The 25,663-nt window shown below is 41.8% G+C and overlaps 1 protein-coding gene across 2 annotated transcripts in view; it reads right to left on the minus strand.

The window, feature by feature from the left end:
• Window positions 1–25,663, minus strand: part of CDH20 (cadherin 20) — a 224,947-nt gene that overhangs the window by 36,872 nt on the left and 162,412 nt on the right. For both annotated transcript variants that reach the window (XM_050767909.1, XM_050767910.1), the window contains 4 exons: window positions 21,617–21,911; window positions 20,606–20,725; window positions 18,001–18,168; window positions 14,115–14,302 (listed from right to left, as the gene is read on the minus strand). In XM_050767909.1, the coding sequence (XP_050623866.1) occupies window positions 14,115–14,302; window positions 18,001–18,168; window positions 20,606–20,725; window positions 21,617–21,911 (771 nt within the window). The remainder of the gene's footprint in view (window positions 1–14,114; window positions 14,303–18,000; window positions 18,169–20,605; window positions 20,726–21,616; window positions 21,912–25,663) is intronic.

Raw genomic sequence — 25,663 nt, forward strand, 5'->3', positions numbered from 1 at the left:
TTACTCTAGCCATCAATTCTTCCACTTTTTTTTCAAGATTTTTAGTTTCTTTGCGCTGGGTACGTAATTCCTCCTTTAGCTCTGAGAAGTTTGATGGACTGAAGCCTTCTTCTCTCATCTCGTCAAAGTCATTCTCCGTCAAGCTTTGATCCGTTGCTGGCGATGAGCTGCGCTCCTTTGCTGGGGGAGATGCACTCTTATTTTTTGAATTTCCAGCTTTTCTGCCCTGCTTTTTCCCCATCTTTGTGGTTTTATCTGCCTCTGGTCTTTGATGATGATGGTGATGTACTGATGGGGTTTTGGTGTACGTGTCCTTCCTGTTTGATAGTTTTCCTTCTAACAGTCAGGACCCTCAGCTGTAGGTCTGTTGGCGATTGCTTGAAGTCCACTCCAGACCCTGTTTGCCTGGGTGTCAGCAGCAGAGGCTGCAGAAGATAGAATATTGCTGAACAGCGAGTGTACCTGTCTGATTCTTGCTTTGGAGGCTTCCTCTCAGGGGTGTACTCCACCCTGTGAAGTGTGGGGTGTCAGACTGCCCCTAGTGGGGGATGTCTCCCAATTAGGCTACTCAGGGGTCAGGGACCCACTTGAGCAGGCAGTCTGTCCCTTCTCAGATCTCAACCTCCGTGTTGGGAGATCCACTGCTCTCTTCAAAGCTGTCAGACAGAGTCGTTTGCGTCTGCAGAGGTTTCTGCTGCTTTTGGCTTTTGTTGTTGTTTACTGTGCCCTGTCCCCAGAGGTGGAGTCTACAGAGACAGGCAAGTTTCCTTGAACTGCTGTGAGCTCCACCCAGTTCGATCTTCCCAGGGCTTGTTTACCTACTTAAGCCTCAGCAATGGCGGGCGCCCCTCCCCCAGCCTCGCTGCTGCCTTGCCGCGAGGTGGCAGACTGCTGTGCTAGCAATGAGGGAGGCTCCGTGGGCGTGGGACCCTCCCGGCCAGGTGTGTGATATGATCTCCTGGTGTGCCTGTTTGCTTAAAGCGCAGTATTGGGGTGGGAGTTACCCGATTTTCCAGGTGTTGTGTGTCTCAGTTCCCCTGGCTAGGAAAAGGGATTCCCTTTCCCCTTGCACTTCCCAGGTGAGGTGATGCCTCGCCCTGCTTCAGCTCTCTCTGGTTGGGCTGCAGCAGCTGACCAGCACCGATCGTCCGGCACTCCCCAGTGAGATGAACCCAGTACCTCAGTTGAAAATGCAGAAATCACCGGTCTTCTGTGTCACTCGCGCTGGGAGTTGGAGACTGGAGCTGTTCCTATTCGGCCATTTTGCTCCGCCCCATATTTTCTTTATCCAGTCTATCATTGTTGGGCATTTGGGTTGGTTCCAAGTCTTTGCTATTGTGAACAGTGCTGCAATAAACATACGTGTGCATGTGTCTTTATAGTAGAATGATTTATAATCCTTTGGGTATATACCCAGTAGTGAGATTGCTGGGTCATATGGTAATTCTGGTTCTAGATCCTTGAGGAATCACCACACTGTTTTCCACAATGGTTGAACTAATTTACACTCCCACCAACAGTGTAAAAAAGCATTCCTATTTCTCCACATCCTTTCCAGCATCTATAGTTTCCTGACTTTTTTAATGATCGCCATTCTAACTGGCATGAGATGGTACCTTAATATGGTTTTGATTTGCATTTCTCTAATAATCAGTGATGATGAGCTTTTTTTCGTATGTCTGTTGGCTGCATAAATGTCTTCTTTTGAGAAGTGTCTGTTCATATCCTTCACCCACTTTTTGATGGGGTTGTTTTCTTTTCTTGTAAATTTGTTTAAGTTCCTTGTAGATTCTTGATATTAGATCTTTGTCAGATGGATAGATTGCAGAAATTTTCTCCCATTCTGTAGGTTGCCTGTTGACTCTGATGATTGTTTCTTTTGCTGTGCAGAAGCTCTTTTGTTTAATTCAATCCCATTTGTCAATTTTCGCTTTTGTTGCCATTGCATTTGGTGTTTTAGTCATGAAGTCTTTGCCCATGCCTATGTCCTGAATGGTATTGCCTAGGTTTTCTTCTAGAGTTGTTATGGTTTTAGGTCTTATATTTAAGTTTTTAATCCATCTTGAGTTAATGTTGTATAAGGTGTAAGGAAGGGGTCCAGTATCAGTTTTCTGCCTATGGGTAGCCAGTTTTCCCAATACCATTTATTAAATAGGAAATCCTTTCCCCATTGATTGTTTTTGTCAGGTTTGTCAAAGATCAGATGGTTGTAGATGAGTGGCATTATTTCTGAGGCTTCTGTTCTGTCCCATTGGTCTATATTTTGGTACCAGCACCATGTTGTTTTGGTTACTGTAGCCTTGTAGTGTAGTTTGAAGTCAGGTACTGTGATGCCTCCAGCTTTGTTCTTTTTGCTTAGGCTTGTTTTGGCTATATAGGCTCTTTTTTGATTCCATATGAAATTTAAAGTAGTTTTTTCTAATTTTGTGAAGAAAGTCAATGGTAGCTTGATGGGGATAGCATTGAATCTGTAAGTTACTTTGGGCAGTATGGCCATTTTCACGATATTGATTCTTCCTATCCATGAGCATGGAATGTTTTTTCATTTGTTTGTGTCCTCTCATTTCCTTGAGCAGTGGTTTGCAGTTCTCCTTGAAGAGGTCCTTCACATCCCTTGTAAGTTGGCTTCCTAGCTATTTTATTCTCTTTGTAGCGATTGTGAATGAGAGTTCACTCATGATTTGGCTCTCTGTTTTATCTATTATTGGTGTATAGGAATTCTTCTGATTTTTGCACATTGATTTTGTATTCCGAGACTTTGCTGAAGTTGCGTGTCAGCTTAAGGAGATTTTGGGCTGAGATGATGGGGCTTTCTAAATATACAATCATGTCATCTGCAAACAAGTACAGTTTGACTTCCTCTTTTCCTGTTCGAATACCCTTTATTTCTTCCTCTTGCCTGATTGCCCTGTCCAGAACTTCCAATATGTTGAATAGGAGTGGTGAGAGAGGGCATCCTTGTCTTGGGCCAGTTTTCAAAGGCAATGCTTCCAGTTTTTGCCCATTCAGTTTGATATTGGCTGTGGGTTTGTCATAAATGACTCTTACTATTTTGAGATAGGTTCCATCAATACCTAGCTTATTGAGAGTTTTTAGCATGAAGGGGTGTTGAATTTTGTTGAAGGTCTTTTCTGCATCTATTGAGATAGTCATGTGGTTTTCGTCATGGGTTGTGTTTATGTGATGGATTACATTTGTTGATTTGTGTATGTTGAACCAGCCTTGCATCCCAGGGATGAAGCCAACTTGATCGTGGAGGATAAGGTTTTTGATGTGCTGCTGGATTTGGTTTGCCAGTATTTTATTGAGGATTTTCACATCAATGTTCATTAGGGTTATTGGCTGGAAATTTTCTTTTTTTGCTGTGTCTGTGCCAGGCTTTGGTATCAGGATGATCCTGACCTCATAAAATGAGTTAGGGTGGAGTTCCTCTTTTTCTACTGTTTGGAATAGTTTTGGAAGGAATGCTACCACCTCCTCATTGTACCTCTGGTAGAATTCGGCTGTGAATCTATCTGGTACTGGGGTTTTTTTGGTTGGTAGACTATTAATTACTGCCTCAATTTCATAACTTGTTGTTGATCTATTCAGGGATTCGACTTCTTCCGGTTTAGTCTTGGGAGGGTGTATATGTCCAGGAATTTATCAATTTCTTCTAGATTTTCTATTTAATTTGCATAGTGGTGTGTATAGTATTCTCTGATGGTAGTTTGTATTTCTGTGGGATCAGTGGTGATATCCCCTTTATCATTTTTTATTGCATCTATTTGATTCTTCTCTCTTTTCTTCTTTATTAGTCTTGCTAGCAGTCTGTCTATTTTGTTAATCTTTTCAAAAAACAAGCCCCTGGATTCACTGATTTTTTGAAGAATTTTCTGTCTCTTCAGTTCTGGTCTGATCTTAGTTACTTCTTGTCTTCTGCTAGCTTTTGAATTTGTTTGCTCTTGCTTCTCTAGTTTTTTTAATTGTCATGTTAGGGTGTTGATTTTAGATCTTTCTCACTTTCTCCTGTGGGCATTTAGTGCTATAAATTTCCCTCTAAACACTGTTTTAGCTGTATCCCAGAGATTCTGGTATGTTGTTCTGGTTTCAAAGAACTATATTTATGCCTTAATTTTGTTATTTACCCAGTAGTCATTCAGGAGCAGATTGTTCAGTTTCCATGTAGTTGTGTGTGTGTTGAGTGAGTTTCTTAATCCTGAGTTCTAATTTGATTGCACTGTGGTCTGAGAGACTGTTTGTTATGATTTCCATTCTTTTGCATTTGCTGAGGAGTGTTTTACTTCCAGTTATGTGGTCAATTTTAGATTGTCGATGTGGTGCTGAGAAGAATGTATGTTCTGTTGATTTGGGGTGGAGAGTTCTGTAGATGTTTATTAGGTCTGCTTGGTCCAGAGCTGAGTTCAGGTCCTGAATATTCCTGTTAATTTTCTATCTCGTTGATTTGTCTAATGTTGACTGGGTGTTAAAGTCTCCTGCTATTATTGTGTGGGAGTCTAAGTCTCTTTGTAAGTCTCTAAGAACTTGCTTTATGAATCTGGGTGTTCCTGTATTGGGTGCGTATACATTTAGGATAGTTAGCTCTTCTTGTTGCATTGATACCTTTACCATTATGTAATGCCCTTCTTTGTCTTTTTTTTTATCTTTGTTGGTTTAAAGTCTGTTTTATCAGAGACTAGGAATGCAACTCCTGTTTTTTTTTTATTTTTCGCTTTCCATTTGCTTGGTGAATATTTCTCCATCCATTTATTTTGAGCCTATGTGTGTCTTTGCATGTGAGATGGGTCTCCTGAATACAGCACACTGATAGGTCTTGATTCTTTGTCCAATTTGCTGGTCTGTGTCTTTTAATTGGGGCATTTAGCCCATTTACATTTAAGGTTTTTATTGTTATGTGTGAGTTTGATCCTGTCATTATGATGCCAGCTGATTATTTTGCCTGTTAGTTGATGCAGTTTCTTCATAGTGTCAATGGTTTTTACAATTTGCTATGTTTTTGCAGTGGCTGTTATGGGTTTTTCCCTTCTGTATTTTGTGCTTCCTTCAGGAGTTCTTGTAAGGCAGGCCTGGTAGTGACAAAATCTCTTAGCATTTGCTTGTCTATAAAGGATTTTATTTCTCCTTTGCTTATGAAGCTTAGTTTGGCTGGATATGAAATTCTGGGTTGAAAATTCTTTTTTTTAAGAATGTTGAATGTTGGCTCCCACTGTCTTCTGGCTTGTAGGGTTTCTGCAAAGAGATCTGCTGTTAGTCTGATGGGCTTCTCTTTGTGGGTAACCTGATCTTTCTCTCTGGCTGCCCTTAACATTTTTTCATTCATTTCAACCTTGGTGAATCTGATGATTATGTGTCTTGGGGTTGCTCTTCTTGAGGAGGATCTTTGTGGTGGTCTCTGTATTTCCTGAATTTGAATATTGACCTGTCTTGCTAGGTTGGTCCTGGATAATACCCTGAAGAGTGTTTTCAACTTGGTTCCTTTCTGCCCGTCACTTTCAGGTACACCAATCAAATGTAGGTTTGGTTTTTTCACATAGTCCCATATTTCTGGGAGGCTTTTGTTCATTCCTTTTAATTCTTTTTTCTCTAATCTTGTCTTTATGCTTTTTTCATTAAGTTGATCTTCAATCTCTGATATCCTTTCTTCTGCTTGATCGATTTGGCTGTTGATACTTGTGTATGCTTCACAAAGTTCTCACGCTGTGTTTTTCAGCGTCATCAGGTCATTTATGTTCTTCTCTAAACTATTTATTCTAGTTAGCAATTCCTCTTTTTTTTTTTCAAGGTTTTAACTTTCTTACATTGGGTTAGAACATGCTCCTTTAGCTTGGAAGAGTTTGTTATTACCCACCTTCTGAAGTCCACTTCTGTCAATTTGCAAACTCATTCTGTGTCCAGTTTTGTTCCCTTGCTGGTGAGGAGTTGTAATCCTTTGGAGAAGAGATGTTCTGGTTTTTGGGATTTTCTGCCTTTTTGTGCTGGTTTTTCCTCATCTTCATGGATTTATCTACCTTTGGTCCTTGATGTTGGTGACCTTTGGATGGGGTTTCTGTGTGGACGTCCTTTTTGTTGATATTGATGCTATTCTTTTCTGTTTGTTAGTTTTCCTTCTGACAGTCAGTTCCCTCTGCTGCGGGTCTGTTGGAGTTTGCTGGAGGTCCACTCCAGACCCTGTTTGCCTGGGTATCACCAGCAGAGGCTGCAGAACAGCAAAGATTGCTATCTGATCCTTCCTCTGGAAGCTTCTTCCCAGAGGGGCACCTGCTGGATGCCAGTTGGAGATCTCCTGTATGAGGTGTCTGTTGACCTCTCTCAGAGGTGTCTCCCAGTCAGGAGGCATGGGGGTCAAGGACCCACTAGAGGAGGCAGTCTGCCCCTTAGAGCTTGAGTGCTGTGCTGGGAGATCTGCTGCTCTCTTCAGAGCCAGCAGGCAGAATGTTTAAGTCTGCTGAAGCTGCACCCATAGCTGCCCCTTCCCCGAGGTGTTCTTTCCCAGGAAGATGGGAGTTTTATCTATAAGTCCCTGACTAGGGCTGCTGCCTTTCTTTCAGAGATGCCCTGCCCAGAGAGGAGAAATCTGGAGAGGCAGTCTGGCTACAGTGGCTTTGCAGAGCTGTAGTGGGCTCTGCCCAGTTTGAACTTCCTGGTGGCTTTGTTTACACTGTGAGGGGAAAACTGCCTATGCAATCCTCAGTAATGGCGGACCCCCCTCCCTCCACCAAGCTCCAGCATTCCAGGTCGACTGCAGACTGCTGAGCTGGCAGCGAGAATTTCAAGCCAGTGGATTTCAGCTTGCTGGGCTCCATGGGGGTGGGATCCACTGGAAACGGAAGTGAATAGTTCTGTCTCACTGGCATTCCAGGCACCACTGGGGTTTCTTTCCAAAAAAGAAAAACAAAAACAAAAACAAAAACCTGCAGCTAGCTCAGGGTCTGCCCAAATTGCCGCCTGGTTTTATGCTTGAAATCCAGGGCCCTGGAGGCGTAGGCACCCTAGGGAGTCTCCTGGTCTGCCAGTTGCAAAGACCATGGGAAGAGCGTAATATCTGGGCTGGAGTGCACTTTTCTTCACAGCACAGTCCCCCATGGCTTCCCTTGGCTAGTAGAGGGAGTTCCCTCACCCTCCGCGCTTCCCAGGTGAGGCGACACCCCACCCTGCTTCAGTTCACCCTCTGTGGGCTGCACCCACTGTCTAACCAGTCCCATTGAGATGAGCCGGGTACCTCAGTTGGAGATGCAGATATCACCTGCCTTCTGCGTTGATCTCGCTGGTAGCTGCAGACCAGAGTTTTTCCTATTCAGCCATCTGGCCACAACAGTGTCCTTTGAAGAGCAGAAATTCTTAACTTCAATGAAGTCTTACTTTTTCTTTCGTGGGTTGGGATTCTGGTGTAACATGGAAGAAATCTTTGTCCAATCAGGATTACAAAGATTTTCTCCTATGTTTCCTTTTACAAATTTTATAGTTTTAGGTTTTCACATTTAGGTGCATGATTCATTTTGAGGTTTTTTTGTGGGTGTATAACTGAGGCTTATTTCTTTATTTTTTTGCAAATGGTATTCGATTGTTCCAGCATCTGTTGAAAGCACTAGAGTGAGTTTTTAATTATTATTGAAGTTCTTTTAAAGTAAGTTACTTAAGACTTCTAAACTATTTAAGATTATTGTCTCCCTCACTTCCACATTGTTGGAAATGAAACATTGCCCTCAATACTCTAAAGTTCATTATTTATTTATTTACTGAGACAAACTCTGGCTTATGTTGCCCAGACTGGTCTCAAACTCCTAGGCTTAAGAGATGCTCCCACCTCCCTCCCAAGAAGCTGCAACCACTATGCTCAACTCTTAAAATTTAAATTGCCCACACTTGATAATATGAGTTTTGGCTTTTCCCTCTTGAATAGTTTGTGTTTTTTATTTTAAATATCAAATAATTATTTGTTTCTGTATTCATAATAGAAAATAAAAAACCAATAATATCTGAGAACCCAGTTTCCAAATTCAAGAAATTTCTTCAAGTTAGAGGATACAAAAACAAAAAGCCATTATATCGTAAAAAATTGAATCATGAAAATTATGGCACAAAATGGTAATGCAACTTTAATTACTAATTAAGAAGAATTAAATATTCCCTTCTTTGTTCTCACAGTACATTATTATACTTCCTTTATAGCTTTTCTTTCGTATTACAGATATTTCTTTCTGTGTTGATCCCACTCCCCATACTCAAGGGCAAAAGCTATGACTTAGTCAGATTTTTATTCCCCGGTGCCTAGCAAAACCAGAAACTCAAAGGGTAGCAAAAACCTAAAATAAATTGTTACATTGAACAGTACAAAACGTTTCTCAATGTGAGTATTAACATTTACTGATTGAGTGATAGTATATACAGATTTTATTAATGTATTTCAGTAGTTTAAGATGCACAGTTTTAGATATTTTAATATTTTAGAAATAGCATTGCTTCTCCAATTGATAATACCTTACAGTTGCTCTAGTGTCAATGGGAGGCAAAGGGATCTTGATAAGCAGCAGGCATTATTGCCCATGCAAGGCAGACCTAGTCCAAGCTGTTCATGTTGTACTTCAGTGGAGTTCTGCACATTGTTGGTACTGCACGTGTTGAGCTTTATTGCCTTCTAAAATGTCTTTTAAAATATTATATTATGATTTGGCATTGAAACAAGAGTTATTGTATAGGGAGAACGGCATGGAAACAGCAGCATGGAGTGAATCTAACACTGGTGAAACAAATTTGTCTAACTGTGCCTACAAGAGTGCTTTATAGACACTAAGAAATAAGAAAGCATTGTATTATTTAAATTGGCAAGAACTTTTCTTCAATAACCCATAAAATAATGATGAGATTTATAATTCATGACATCTCAGATTTGACGAAATACAGAATTTTTGTTCTTTGTGACCTGCCTAAGAAGAGAATGGACTCTAAACAATTGCTTCTTCTTCTTGTAAGACAGAAGATATGCAGAAGACTAGAAAATGGCACATCATGCTCACTCAGAATAAAGAACATCCTGAAAATTATATATTTCAAATTATACTTCAAGCATCTAAGTTAAGGGACTGAAAATTGATTGATTGATTACTTAAAAGCTAAAAAGACCCAAGGTACTGGGTAGTAATCAGTGTGGTTTCCTAAAGACCCAATTCTATCAATTCAGCTCAATTTCTCTTTTTGAAAAAGTATGTGCTTCTTAGACAAATAATAGGCCTAAGGGAAATAAATCAAAAGCATAATTTTTGTTTCAATTTTATATGACATTATTAATGACAAAGTGGGAAGATGGGCGTGGAGCAGATATCTGAGTGAATGTTATTCCAAAGCCATAGACTGAGCAGTCAGTGGCCTCTAAAGTATTTATTATATGTGATTTGTCCATCTACCCAACTTATTGACCCTTTTCTTAATTCCATTTTCTGGCAGCTTATAAGTTCAGAAGAGAAATCAGAGTGACCTTGGCAAAATTGATATGTATTTTGATTAAACATGGATATCGTTTTAGTAATGACAGTGAAAAACAGTACTCTGTCTTAAGAGGCTTCATCTCTTCTGCAGGTGAGGGAGCTGAAGAAAACACATTTTGAGATTTCTTTCAGAGACAGAGTTGTTAATAGACTTTTTAAAACATATGGCTTGTAATAAAGTCTAAACTATATTGTGATAATCTGACGTAAATATTATTTTATTATTTAGAATTATCTCAGACATTATTTTAAGACATAAGATAACATTAAAATATTGAGAACCCCCAAAGTTCTTTTTCTGGTTGCTTGTTTGAATAGAGTTTTCGTACTAAAGAAACAATAAAGCTGGTTGCGGTGGCTCACACCTGTAATCCTAGGCCTTTGGGAGGCTGAGGTGGGAGTATCGCTTGAGCTCAGGAGTTTGAGACCAGCCTGGAAAACATAGGGAGACCTTGTCTCTACAACAACAAAGCAAAACAACAACAGCAGCAAAAATAGGTGGCTGCGGCACGATCATGGCTCACTGCAGCCTCGACCTCCTGGGCTCAAGCTGTCCTTCCACCTCATGCTCCTGAGTAGCTGGGACTACAGGCTGCAGTGAGCCATGAGCATGCCATTGCACTCCAGCTGGAGCGACAGAGAGAGACCCTGTCTCAAACAAACAACAACGCAAAAATTAGGTGGCTGTGGTGGCACATACACATAGTCCCAGCTAGTTAGGATGGTGAGGTGGAAGGATTGCTTGAGCCCAAGAAGTCAAGCCTGCAGTGAGCCATGATTGTGCCACTGCACCCCAGCTTGGGTGACAGAGTGAGACCCTGTCTCAAACAAACAAAAAAAAAAAAAAGAAGAAGGGAAACCCAGTAATTCAAAAATTTGAGCATTTCCCTTATTTACAGTTACTAGTTATGGTTAGCAACGTATTATTGTTTACTTGAGGCATACCACATAGTAGGGGAACCTGTGACGTATACCAAAATAGTATTGTTATTTTAATCACCTATTATAATTCTAACGTGATATTCTCAAAGAATAAGAATAAGAAATTATAGTATTTTAATTACATCTAGATTTAGTTGATAATTTAGAAGTTAATCTCAGCCTTTTGCATTGTTTCAAGATCATTGTGTACAGGATAGAAAGATTTCTGGTTGGTGGAATTCTCGATCCTTTGCTGTGATTCTGTTCCTTTGCTGTGATGGATTGCATCTTAAATAAATACAGAACAAACATATGAACTTGTCCCTTATTCCCTTCTCAAGCAGTATTAATTCAGTTCTATCAAATAGCATAGAAAAAAGTTATTATAAACACATGTTAACTTGAGTTACATTTTAATGTTATAACTGTGGGTTTTGTCAAGGTTGTCAGTGGCCTCCATGTTCCTAAAGTCTGTGGTGAATTCCTGATGTTCTTATTTGACCTGTAGCAGCGTTTGTCACAGGTGATCACTCTGTCCCTTGGAAGTGCATTCTTCATGCCTTCAGAACACTGCACTTCCTCCATTTTCCTCCTGCCTCCCTGGTCGCACCTCAGTCTCCTTGCCTGTCCTTACACTCCTCCTGACCTCTTCATGTTGGGGTGCCTCAGGGCTCGTTGCACTGTCCTCTTTCTGTCTATGCTCAGTCCCTTGCAATCTCATTTGTTTTATTTGCTTTAAGTACCATCTATATGCTTATGACTCCCAAATTCATATTTCCAGCCCAGAACCCTTCTACAAACTCCTCACTCTTAAAACCAAAGCCATGACATGTCTTTACTTGATGTCTAATAGACTCTGCAAATGTCACATGTATGTCCAGAACTGAATTCCAATACTTGTCACCCCTGCCACCTGCTCTACCTGCAGACTTCCCTGTCTCAGTTAATGGCAACTCCATTCTTCTTGTTGCTCGGTTGACTCTTCTCTTTCTTCCATATCCTCATCCACATTTTTAGGAAATCCTGTTGGCTCTACTTTCAAATTATGTACAGATTCTGACCACTTCTTATCACCTCCATTCCCATTACTTAGGTGAAACTGTCATCATTTCTTACCTGGATTATTGCAGTAGCTTCTCAGTTGGTCTCCCTCTTTCCATCCTTCTCTCCTTAAACTCCCCCCACCTCAACACAGCCTACTGAGTATTTTATAATGAAAACCCAGCCATGTCATACATCTGTTAAAAATCCTTCAGTCATTCCCCATTTTACTCAGAGTAAAAACCAAAGTCCTTATAGTTAGCCTATATGGTCCTAAATGATTTGGTTCCTTTGTTACTTTTCAGACCTCATCTCCTAAGAGTCCCCCACTCCACTCAGCCTTATGACCCCGCCGTTGCTGTTGTTGAAATACAGCAGGCATGGTCCCACCTCAGAGCCTTTGCAATGGCGGTCCTTTTGCTTGGAACACTTTCCTCAATAGTTTATGCCCATTCTCTTCTCTTTAGGACTGCCATGTGCGCTTTTCACAAAGAGTCACTGATAGTGAACCTCCCACACTGTCAACCTGCTTAACTCAGTGGTGTGACTCTGCTCACTGTAAGTCTTTGCATAAATGCCACTTCTCTGTGATACCAGTCCCAACCACCCAATTTATTTAATTTTATTTTTCCATAGGTTATTGGGGTACAGGTGGCATTTGGTTACATGAGTAAGTTGTTTAGTGCTGATTTGTGAGATTTTGGTGCACCCATCACCTGAGCAGTATACGCTGCACCATATTTGTAGTCTTTTATCCATCACCCCCTGCCACTCTTCCCTCCAAGTCCCCAAAGTCCATCGTATCATTCTTATGCCTTTGTGCCCTCAAAGCTTAGTTCCTACCTATCAGTGAGAACATATGATGTTTGGTTTTCCATTCCTGAGTTACATCACTTAGAATAATAGTCTCCAATTGGCCGGGCGCAGTGGCTCATGCCTGTAATCCCAGCACTTTGGGAGGCTGAGGCAGGCAGATTACCTGAGCTCAGGAGTTCTCGACCAGCCTGGGCAACATGGTGAAACCCTGTCTCTACTAAAATAGAAAAAGTTAGCCGTGCATGGCAGTGTGTGCCCATAGTCCCAGCTACTTGGGAGGCTGAGGCAGGAGAATTACTTGAACTTGGGAGGCGGAGGTTGCAGTGAGCCGAGATTGCGCTACTGTACTCCACCCTAGGTGACAAAGCAAGACTGCATCTCAAAAAAGGAGAAAAAAAAATAGTCTCCAATCTCATCCAGGTCGCTGAAAATGCTGTTAGTCCATTCCTTTTTATGGCTATGTAGTATTCCATCATATATATTTACCACAGTTTTTTTAATCCACTCTTTGATTGATGGGCATTTAGCCAACCATTCAGTTTAAATTGGAAACCATCTCAGCTTTCCTGGCCTCACTTATTTTGTTCTATTCTGCCCCCCCCCATATCAATTATTACCTTCTTTTTTATTTTTATTTTTATTTTATTTTATTTTTTTTTGAGACGGAGTCTTGCTCTGTCGCCCAGGCTGGAGTGCAGTGGCGCAATCTCGGCTCACTGCAAGCTCCGCCTCCCGGGTTCACGCCATTCTCCTGCCTCAGCCTTCCGAGTAGCTGGGACTACAGGCGCCCGCCACCTCGCCCAGCTAGTTTTTTGTACTTTTCAGTAGCGACGGGGTTTCACCATGTTATCCAGGATGGTCTCGATCTCCTGACCTCGTGATCCACCCGTCTCGGCCTCCCAAAGTGCTGGGATTACAGGCTTGAGCCACCACGCCCGGCCTAATTATTGCCTTCTAATAAACTACTTTAGTGACTTGATGTTTTGATTGTCTTCTTCCCTTGCTAGAATGTAAACTCCATGAGGGCAGAGATTTTTGGTTGTTTTACTTACTCTATGTTAAATGCCTATAACAATATCTGGCACATAGGCGGCACTCAATAAATATTTGTTGAGTATATCATTTAAAATATATTGGGTTTTAAAATGCATTCAACATAGAGAAGGAAAATTAAGTCAATGAGTTTTAAAATTAATGTATTTCATTAGATATGTATTTGCTAGGGAGTTAAAGATTCAATTTTTAAAAAGTTTTATCTTCTAGCTGAGTATATCCATATGTGCTTTATGTCACAGAAAGGATCGGTAGCTTATCTTGGTACCTTATAAAACAAAGGAATTTCAAGTGATAACAGCCATTTAGCAGGTATGTTTGATAAAGCTTTTTCAAGTTTAATTAGAATTTACAGATCTTTGAGAAACAATTAAAAAATGCCTGCATGTTATTTATTGATTCATAAATAATATTATGGCTTGCTTTATTGGTATGTATGGGATGTTACAATGCATGTGTTATTCAAGTGCAAATATTGATCAAGTCATTAACATCATTAGAAAATTAAGCTACAACAGTTTTTTAAGTGGCTGGGTAGAAGGAATGTATTTAGAAATATATTTATAATATATTTTTATCATGACCTGGTACCTTTTCAGTAAAATGATGGCACAGCCAGTGTTTGCATGTAAATATAAGGATTAAGAGGTTTTCTGATCTTTTTTTTTTTTTAAATAATAGGAAAGCGCTTTTATCAGAGGATTTGAAGCAATGCATATCAATAATACAACAGTCCTTACTAGCATTTCATAAACATTCAAAGCACCCATGAAAGTGGTTTAGAAAAAGGAGTTGGATTACCTTCTTCACAGTTATGATACCAACTTGGAAATTGGGATCTGTGCTAATGTCAAAGGCATCTGCACCATCTCCATCCACAATAGTGTATTTCATCTCTGCATTTATGCCTTCATCCAAGTCCTTGGCAAACACTCTCCCGACAGTGGAGCTAATTGGAGCTGATTCCAACACACTCATCTGGTAATGTTCTACAAAGAAAAGCCAGGACACGCATTCTTGATAATCCGTCAGTATAAAAAATGCCTCATCATTATCATATCTTATCAGGGGTGCTGTGCAAAATATCTTTCTTCTGGGTTCAAAACGTAAAACTTGAGTTTTCACAGATAAAAACTAAGGTCCAGAAAGGCTGAGCAAACGGTCATACAGGCCATAGCCTGTATTGGATGTTCAATAAAGAGGAGTCAAAAAAGCTTAAGTAGAACAGGGTGAAAGCAGAACGACTTAGTCCTAGTGACTGTAGCTTGAGTGGTAGGAAGTACCTTGCATTCAAATCTTTTAGTACTTCCTGGTGAACTGAAGTATTTCCTTAAATTGCAGTTCCTTCTGAGAGTGATAAACATTGTGGTCACAAAGTGCGTATTTACTCTGTTTTCACTTCAAATGTCCACCTTTTCTTTCAGGGCCTGGCCCGTGTGCTGAGTGCCTGTCTCTACGACCACTTGCTCAGAGGTCATGGAGATCAGTGATCTATAAAGGGGGAGCAGCCGTGGAGAGCAAGCTCCATCAGCTCCATGTGCTGCCCCTCAGTGTGTCCTTGTACCCGAGACTGCCCCGGGCTGCCTCTCCATGGACAGATCCTTCATGCTTCTTGTTTTCTTGTTCCAGAATAAAATACTAAAAAGGTTCTCACATATGTAAGACTCTCAGAGTTGGTCATCTCCTTTTGGACATGACATCCTAAGCTCACAATTAAATTTAGTTCACTTTCATCTCCATGAATTCGTATTTTTACCAACTTACCTTTTCTGGGGCTCAGCTTTTTGACGTTCTTTGTTATTTTGTCAATCATAATGTGACTGACTAAATAACAAAGAAAAATCACACAATCACATTTTCCATATGTACGTGTTCCCTTTTATTCTAATATGCTTTGTAAGCTATAGCCTCGGGTGTGAGGGCTTGAGTTTCACAAAGATTCAGAGAGGTTGACAGCACCCAGCCAGCTCACAGCACCCTGCCTTGCACAGGAGAAGAAATGATGCCTGTTCTTTACAAACATGAGCCAGGAAATCTTTAAAGTTTGTATTAAGCTGGCAGGCAATTGGATTTCATGATCTCTTTCCATTTACTTCCAAAGTTGTTGATGGATTACACTTTGCTGTTGCAGAACTTTTGGGAAAAACAAGCATCTGCCTACAATGTTCCTCATCCCAATCAAGCTATGTTATATGTTTAAACATCAACATGATACATTATATTATAAATAAATAGTCCATGAAACATAATCCATACTTCCACTCTATCCTAGAGTCTCCATTAAAACTATATTTTGAAAAAGTGACAACTTAAAATGTGTGCTTTAGAATGGTGTTAGGATGTTGTTTTGGGGCTGGGTGTGGTGGCTCATGCCTGTAATATCAGCACCTTGGGAACCTGAGGAAGGCAGATGATTTAAGCCCAAGAGTTCAAGACCAGCCTGGGCAACATGACAAAATCCCATGTCTACAAAAAATACAAAAATTAGCTGGGCATGGTGGTGTGCACCTGTCGTTCTGGCTATTCAGGAGCTGAGGTGGGAGGATTGCTTGATCCTGGGGGTTGAGGCTACAGTGAGCTGTGATTGCACCACTGCAGTCCAGCTTGGGTGACAGAGCAAGACCCTGTCTCAGAAAAACAAAAAAAAAGATCTTGGTTTGGGAGGCAAGGCTAAAACCCCAGTAATCCTTGTATTGTGTTCTGCTATTGTGAAGCTGCCATGTTTGGGGTAACATGACTCCTGGCAATATGTCAGAATCCATCTACCTTTGAGCTATGTAATAACCTGAGCTATGTAATAAGCTGGTTGTACTGTCCCTTCTGCCTCCATCAGAGACACCTGTCTAGTGTCAAATGTAAAAAGCCAAATAGTTCAAGGGTGTTTAAGAATTTATAGTCTGTAGTGTGAGTAATATGAGCCCTTCATGAAGTAATGAAGATGGAACCCACAGGATCACTAAAGCAACACAAAGTCCATCCATGTGGCATTTCACAGACTGTTCTTTGATGCTCTCGTATTCTGCACTGTCAGACCAAGCAACTTAGGAACTTACTCACTTGCACCCTTTGTGAAATGCTTATCTAATATCCTGCTTTTTCCATCATGAATGCTTATGGGACTTTGTATATTCCGTTTGCTTGTAAATATTTGAGCTCTCCTGTGTTTACATAGATACAAGGGAAGGTTCACTTGGTCTGACTGATTCAGAATGCAACTATTCATCTGACAGTCTGGCTAGTCTGGCTAGACTCTTTCTCTTTTTAGTTTTTTTTAAAGCTCCATTTCCCTAGCTAAGTGTTTCACCTGGAATTGTACTTCCTGCTCTCATTTCTCCTGCTGCTTCCTTCAGGCATCTGCTTCTCAAACTCACGTCTCCGTTCCTGGGCTCTGTTCCATGGTCATAGCTCTATATTTCTACTTTCCTTAAGGACATTCAACTTGACTCCACCCTTTGCCACGGTTCCCTTAGTCAGGAAATCAAGAGGCAGAAGTCCATGTTTTCTTATTTGTCCCATTCCACTCCTCCTGCTACTTCCTTAAGTCCTTAGCAGTTCAAGTCTGGACCACTCTAAATGTCTCCTAACCGACTCCCCTGCTCCTAGTCTCTGCCTTGCCAACCTCTCCGCTACATGGCTACCAAATTTAGCCTTTCTTTATGTCTCCCTCTCGCTCAAAAATGTGCCTCCACTAAAGATACAGCACATTTGCAAGAGCCGGTTTTAATTTTAGGAGTCTTTGAACATAAAATGACATTGAAAACTTATTTCCAGTCAGGATGTTTTTTCCTCCATGCAGGTTTTTACTCCAGTGAGCTCCAAGACGGTAGAGACCTTGTTTTGTCTGTACACGGCTTTGTGATTCATTCATAGAATAGGGCCTGGAATCAATGTTTTTTGAATGAATGAATAGATGAATGACTTCCCCTTCTGGAATGTTTTCTTTTCTGCCTATATAAACCTGCTATATTCTTTAGCCCCCTGTTGAAATCTCATCCTTCTGTGGAGGCTTCATTCTTCTCAGTTTATATGAAGGCATCATTTTGCACTATTCAAGTGGCACCAAGTGCTACTATGGGTTAATTTTCCTGTGTGTAGAATGTGTCCTCCCAAGTGGATTTGAAGCTTCACAAGGGCAGGGACTGAATTCTAAGCCTCTTGTGCCCTTCACGCCCTGTGCTCTCACCAAACAAGTGCTTGGTAGCTACTGGAATGATTGGTGAAGATTGTCACATGGGCGGATGTGTCCATCTACAGCTTTGGCTATCAGTGAATGCATTCTCGATGGATCAGTATTGCCCCCTGGGGGCAAAAATAGGTTTGCAGGGGTGTGATGAAAAAAATCTTAGCTATTGCTAGTTTGTGGCCCACTGAAGGTCAGTTCTACCCAACAAACCTTATTCCTTAGTATTGCATTTTATGTAGGGTGGGTGGGCATGGAAATCAGGAAAGAAAGTAAAAAGATTTCACAGGGAGGAGAAAATGGAAACAAAATGTTTGAGAAATCCTGGTTTAGTACTATGGGAAGCTGGAACCCTGAAGGGAAATAGTTATGCTAGAATTGCATGATGAATGTAAGAAAGTAATCTATGGATAATTGAACTTAATGAGGAAACTCAAACTGGCCTTTCTCCCGCACCTCTGTAATCTCTGGGCCCGAGGTCTGTGCTCTCTTGGGTTAGGTACTCACTCTGAGGAAAGCGGGGTGGGTTGTCATTGACATCTGAGAGGGTGATGTTGACTGTTGTGGTCCCAGCTAATCCTCCAAGCTGCCCTCCCATGTCCTTGGCTTGGATAATCACTTCGTAGTATTCTTTGGCTTCTCTGTCCATGTTCATGAGCGCTGTCCTAATTACACCTGCAGGATAGAAATGACTTTGTTTTTGAAAATAAAACCACAGGACCAGTTTTTAAAGATTGGTTTCTAGGTGTTTCCCTGGTGCACTGTTAATGCCTAGAAGTGAGGTGCAAGTCACCTGTGCTTTTAAATTTGAGGTAAGAAATCTCAACTTCAAAAATGGGCTGTACTGAAATCAGTGGTGAATGAAAACTATTTTATTCCAGAAGGAAGAGCTCAGAGGGCTGGTTTCTTCTGGCAGCATTACTGAAAGTGAACAGGAGGTGGCAGCAGTGTTTCTCTTACAGATCTGGGAAATTGCAGTCCAAGGCGATTTCTGGCAGCTGTCTCACCAAGGAAAACTGGGGTCTTTGGGTCCAGAAAACAAAGCCTCATATGTCTACAAATCTGTGAATTTAGATAATTCTCCTTCAGTTTCTTCAGCCCCTAGAGCCCTTGTTGTGTGAATGGCTCTTCTTTAGGTAACTCATTCCTGCATTTTCTTGCCTCCCTACTACCTGTAAGCAGGGTTGGAATTCTAATTGGATTTTCCTGTTGTTACGTATTCATTCTGTTTTGTGATATTCTTCTGTTTACCTCTGTGCTTTACTGAATTCTGTGAGCTAGGACATGAAAGATGCTCTGTGAGCTGTTTGTTTTTACCATGCATAAGAGATGAACTTCCCCAGACAGCAAGCAGCAGATACGGTTTCACTTAAGAAGAGGGGCCTACACCACAATCCGTTGAAATGTGTTGTGATCCTGCCACGCCTGTACAGTAATGTTTTATCTCCCCTTTAACCCTTCAGCTTAAAAAAGTTGACTTCTATACACTCTAGGCAAAGATTAAAGACTTATTTACTACAGCTTTACAACATGACTCTTGGCTAGGTAGACCTTTTGCATGAAAATGGAAGGGATTGGGAATAATAATCCACCCCAGTTTACTCCTATAATGTATGTATTGCCTTATAGTAATAACATTCTCAAGTGGTATATGCAGCATTTTCTTTTTTAAAAGGCCCCCCATGGGCATAGCAATAACTATCTGTTCATGTATTTTTGACCTTAACACTACAGATGCCCCCGGGAGCTGTCAAAATAATGTAAGACTCTTCTTAGGATATAAAGGACACATTACCCTCTTCCTCCCTGTATTTTTCCTCCCTGTGGGCACCCTTCATCTCTTCATTCTCCCCCTTGCCCTTAGTAGAATTGTTAAAGTTACTGTTTTATAGAAGTCCCTAACTGCAGTCTTTTTTCCTTCCTCCTCCTAATTTACACTCCTTTACTACTTTTATGATACAGTTTTCTGAATGTCTGGTTTCCCTCAGGACTTCTGGGAAAAAAATTCGATCAGGTTGCTAATGATAGAAATGTATTTTTTCTTTTCAAATAAAGAGGTGTCTTTGAGTGTTCACCATTAACTTTATTCTGTGGCTGTTTCTTTACTCAGGTTCCTTGTTAATTACTCCTAGGTCCCATGTTTACCCTCATATAAAATGGAAGTAATAATGCTTCCTATATCTTTTGCTAGTTTACAAGATTATTGGGAAGTTCAAATATGGCATCATTTATGAAAGTAATAAGAGGGGAAGCTTGGCACAAGTATAAAATAATGACATCACAATAACTTTGCCAAGCTCAAACATATTAAATGAAAGCTTTCATACATCCAAACATAAATTCTGTAGCCAAAGCTCTTGGGTAAGACAGAAATAAATAAGCAAACAAAACAGCAAACTTCTGTTTGTCATTTTCTGCCACATTGCTCCTCACCCATTCAGCTCTCTCTGATGTCCTCCCTGTGAGAGCTTCCCAATCAGGACCTGCCTTTTGGGGGCCACATCCCACATGGTCTTTCCTCCCTCATCAAAACCTGTCTACCCCAGCAACCATTCATTTTGGACTTCACTGCTGAGTGCACAGTGGTTGGTTCAATAGAAAGAACATCAGACCACGTGTCAAGAGACCGCTCTACACTAGATGAGCTTAGTAGCTCTGTTTCCCGATTGCTTTATCTGTTAAGCAAATGGTGACAGACTGGATGATTCTCCCAAGGCTCTTTCCAGTTTCACAATCAATGCTTCTATTTCTCTGATGACCCAGATGAATGTGTCAATCCTCTTGGGTCTTCTTGGGGTTATAAAAGACCTTAGTCCCTGGGAATAAATATAACCATAGGATTTTTTGAAGGCTAGTGGGGAGCTACTTTGTGTGTGTACGCAAAGGGGCTTTTTGCCTCTCCATGTAGACACTGCCCATTGTCTATGCATAGCACTGCTCTTACCCATCAGGGCAGTGCTAGTTTGCTCTCTTAATCCTAGAGCTTATAGCAATCTTCTCTGGTTAATACGCTCCCTGGAGAGTCCTTGAAAAGGAGAGTTGGGTCTGTCATAGCAGTAGTTATAAATTATCAGGGAATAAACACCACTGAGTCGACCCTTGCATCAGATACCTGTTTTAGAGTCCACAGAAAAATATGGCTGGCCTTGAAGAATGCTGTACACCACCCGGGCACTGTTGCCGTAGGTCGGGTCATCTGCATCCGTGGCTGTCACTTGGATGACAGAGGTACCTGGGGAAGAGAAGTAGAAACCTGTTCAAGTGTAATAACTAAAGGCTGGATGCAATCCTGAACAGTCCATCTTAAAGCATTTGCAAATGTGTTTGCTTCATTGGGAGAGTCCCCTTCTAGGTCAAGCTTCCATAGCTCTTACCTTGTACCTGTTTAGTAGGGATGAGAGTTATTTGTGCTTTAAATTCTGAATGACTGGTAAGAACACAGCCTTTGGGCTCTTCATTGCTTTTTTTTTTTTTTTTTTAGATGGAGTCTCACTCTGTCACCAGGCTGGAGTGCAGTGGCGCACGATCTCAGCTCACTGAAATCTCTACCTCCTGGGTTCAAGTGATTCCCCCGCCTCAGCCTGCTCAGTAGCTGGGACTACAGGTGTGCATCACCACACCAGGCTAATTTTTTGGTATTTTAGTAGAGACAGGGTATTTAGTAGAGATAGGGTTTCACCATTTTGGCCAGGGTCTCCTGACCTTGTGATCCACCTGCCTCGGCCTCCCAAAGTTTTGGGATTACAGGCGTGAGACACCGTGCCCAGCGCTGTTGCTCTTTTGATAATAACAAAACATTTCTCCCTTATGAAACAAATATTATTCAACCATTTGTTGATTTATCTGTCTAGCTAATATTTTGTTTTTAAAGAATCAGAACTAAAAAACAATAATAGGCTTATTATTATTGTTACTTGCTCTGTTTGATTCCAGTGTTTAGGTAGCTTCCTGCCAGCCACAGGGCTTGATCGTCATTTTTGGTTGCTTTATAATTTGTGAGCTGCTCCTGTCATGCTCTCCTGTTCTGAATATATGTGTACCTACATGTGTGTGTGTGTGCATGTGCGTGTGTATGTGTGTATAGGAGGTGCTGTTTGTGAAAATCAGTGAGTCACCACCTTACCCACTGGGGACATTTCTGGCACAGTGGCGACATAAGGTCCATCCAGGAACTTGGGCTCGTTGTCATTGATGTCTTGAATTTTGATGATGAACTCTGACTCTGGCTCCATGGGCCTGCCCGTCCGCCTGTCTAGGGCTTGAGCCCTTAAAGTATACTGGGCTCTTTCCTCTCGATCAAGTCTCTGAATGGCATGGATGTCTCCTGTGGTGTCGTCGATGGTAAACACGATGCCAGCACCTTCTCCCGAGAGGATGTATTTGATGGATCCATCTCCCCTGTCCATATCTGAATGAAGCTGGGAGAGGAAAGCACCTAATTCTCATCATGGATGTCAACAGGTGTCAGAAAACACATTGATTTTCAGTTTGTTACAAACTTATAACCTCCCTTTACATAAGGAGATTTTTTTTTTAACTCAAATGTTTAATAAGTCTGTCTACAAAGAACTAGTATGCATTGGACACGATTGTGTCAAGGAGTGGATGTAGGTTGATGAATAAGTAAAATTTTCCATGACACATTCTGTATCCTGAACTTACCATTATTTAAACGAAATTATTCTCCCCATTAAGTATAGAAAACAGGAACTCTAGAAAATGAAGATCCCCAATGTTAGAATAAGAACAAGTTTCATAAGGAGGAATCCTACCTTTCCATTTAAGAAAAATAAAAGTAAAATAAAATGGATAAGCCTAAACATGTTAAAAAGAAGAAATTGCCATAATTTTTGTAGTATCAAACAGTTTTATGACAATTTAAGTTGGCTGATAAGCTGATGGAAGTAGTTTATAAAAGGTTAAGGGCACTGCAGTGGGAAAAGTGAATGACCTCTGTGGATTCTTTCTCACATTCTGTGATCCTAGTTCTGTAGTTTCATTCAGTAGGACTGGGCTTGTGTTTCAGGCGTCAAATGGAATTTAACTGCTGGTTATGTTTCTTTACATCAGTATGTGTCTCCTTTAGATGGGACTGGTTCTTGGGTTTATAACTGAGTCACTTAAATCTATATGTGGATGGTTGAGTTAGGGACATGCTTTTATCTGACCATGCAGCTATATTCCCTCTCAGAATTTTTTTTTTTTTTTTTTTGGAGACAGAGTCTCGCTCCATCGCCCAGGCTGGAGTGCAGTGGCATGATTTTGGCTCACTGCAACCTCCACCTCCCGGGTTCAAATGATTCTCCTGCTTCAGGCTCCGAAATAGCTGGGATTACAGGCATGCACCACCATGCCTGGCTAGTTTTTACATTTTTAGTACAGAGGGGGTTTTGCCACATTGGCCAGGCTGGTCTCGAACTCCTGACCTCAGGTGATCTACCCACTTCGGCCTCCCAAAGTGCTGGGATTATAGGTGTGAGGCACTGCACCCAGCCAAAATACTTTTAATAACTCTCAAAAGGAGTCCGGGAGTACTATATTTTTAAAATCTCAGGCCTATAAACATATTTCTGCATCTATAATATCTACTGAATTGCAGATAGTATGTATAGGTGGCAAGAACCCTGTAATTTTGAGTAACCCTATAGGTAATGGTCTCTTTCTAAAGGTGGTAACAAAACAATTAGTTAAATGTAGTCAGCCACTCCGTTGTTGCCTGGGTTGTTAGCACTTTGCATAGTCCAGGGTGAAGTTCATGAGATTAGTTCATAAAATAGCCAGCATTAGGCCTGGGGCAGGGAGTCCAATGTATCTGGCCTGAACACTGTCTAGGCCAGTTATAAATTCAGGGCCCTTGATGAGTTATTTTATGTTTATAACCATTAATTTCCTTAGAAATGTGAGGACAACACTAATACTTATTCTGAAGGGTCATTGGGATCATTAGAGATTAATGCACTGGAGACACCCAGCACAGTACTTTTCCCATCATAGGAAGGCCATAAATGGGGCCAGCCATGATACACGTGAATGGAGAAAACGGTATTAGCACACTCAGCTCTTCTCTGCTCCCTGCAGACCTCCAGGAGGGTGGCAGAGAGGAAAAACAACCTGTTGGCTTTTTTGTCATGCACAGTCTCGTGGTAAAAGCTGCGGAAGGCCGCCTGAAGCATGGCTGAGACAGTGTTACTCTGAGGATTAAACGGCATGATCACCAATAAAACACCTGCAAATGCATCCACAACAGCCTCCGACGGGGATGGGTTTGGAGGCTGTGGCTGGCTTTGAGCTGAACTCAGATTGACTCACGGCCAAATCATGCAGGCAACGGTTTTGCTGCCTGGAGGAACTCAGCTGTGTCTTATCTGGAAAAGGGAACTAAGGGAATAAAACTGACTGAAAAAATAGTTGTGGACTTTACTTATTTTATTTAGAATATGAAGTTCTCACATTTCCTCATTTTGTATACAGTATTTTCTTTTTTCTTTCTTTCTTTTTTTTTTCAATCCAAATCTTCTGTTTATGCAGTTATAAACAGTAGAGGTGCCCAACTCTTGTGTAGAATAGAAAGCCATTTCATTTGGACCTGGGTACAAAGAAATGAAAATCTATTCTGTTGGGAACTGTGTTCTCAGGCAGAGGAACAGAAGTGTGGGCAGAACAAGGATTTCAGAAGGTGTTTTAAATTTAAAAAATGTATACGTATGCATATAGGTGTATGTTTACATATACAACAGTGTATGTATGTAATTTTATGGCATGGTGGCATAGGAGTTTTAATAAAATTGGTTTAATTTAGGGCACTGCTGATTGTGTAGGGAAGGAAAAATAGAAGCTGACAGAAGGGCCACCCCAGGACTGTTCCGAGGTGCAATATGTATCAAATAAAACCTTTTGTTCCGTGATCCTTGAAATACTCAGCACACCTGTGATCCCAGCAGGCGGCAGGTAAGTGTGCTTTAAGCATTTTAAGAAAGGACAGCAGTAGAGCTCAGGGCAGGGTGCCCCTGACTCCTGGGAGCTGGCTGGTGCCACGTGGAGTCTGGGCTGAGGCTCGGGTGTGAGGCCTTCGCTTTCCGTGTGACATTCATCTTGTTGTGGCCTGACGTCTTGTAAGTGCATAATGAAACTGTTTTGGAAGAAGGGTCTGGGGGAGGGCGACAGTTCCGTGTGGATGGTGCTAGCCCTGGAGCGCCGGCGGCGGTGGCTCAAGCCTGTAATCCCAGCACTTTGGGAGGCCGAGGTGGGGGGATCACGAGGTCAGGAGATCCAGACCATCCTGGCTAACAAGGTGAAACCCCGTCTCTACTAAAAATACAAAAAAATTACCCGGGCATGGTGGCGGGCTCCTGTAGTCCCAGCTACTCGGGAGGCTGAGGCAGCAGAATGACGAGAACCCGGGAGGCGGAGCTTGCAGTGAGCAGAGATCGCGCCACTGCACTCCAGCCTGGGTGACAGAGTGAGACTCCGTTTCAAAAAAAAAGAGCTAGGAGCACCTTTCTAGGAGGTTCGGAGCGCCGGTCTGCACGTGCCAGTGTGCACATGAGCAGGGCAGGAGAGGGAGAGGAAGGGAGGAGGGGAGAGGGAAGAAGGCGGGGGAAGGGAAAAGGAGGAGGGAGGGGGTAGAGAACACCCCCAGGGAAGCAGGAAGCTCTCCACTTTGAAGCATGTCAGGATCTGCTTACACAGAGGTGGTTTCTGAGGCCCATAGGCCTGCCTATCAGTTCGAGGTCCAGTCAGGGAACAAAACTCACACCTGGTTTCAGCAGGGAGAATTTGGAGTGGAGGACTGAAAGGCCAAAAGGAAGCCCGGAGGCATCAGAGAGAGAGAGAGCGCAACTCCAGGAAAAACAGCCAGTGCCCCTCTGGCTGGGGCAACACAGGACAGAGGTGGGGATTCTGGCATCTGCAGGTTTGGAGGGGAGCCCCTTGAGGCCGGGCCTGAGACCCCTGAGGAAGGAGAGCTGCCCCTTGGGCTGGGGCCTCAGGAGCTTGGAGGAGGTGTCCCTGTTCCCTGGGATTCAGACCTCTTAGAAGTAGGTGTGATGAGGAGCAAGTCACTCTTCCCTCGTCCTGCCTCCTGGGCTCCCTCTAGTACTTTCTACAGGCAGGTAGAACCTACCTGGGAGAGGAGCTGGTTGGAAGAGGAGAAATTATGGCTTGGAGAGTT

This window comes from Macaca thibetana, chromosome 18, assembly GCF_024542745.1.
Source record: "Macaca thibetana thibetana isolate TM-01 chromosome 18, ASM2454274v1, whole genome shotgun sequence".
In the NCBI taxonomy this organism is placed as follows: Eukaryota; Metazoa; Chordata; class Mammalia; order Primates; family Cercopithecidae; genus Macaca; species Macaca thibetana.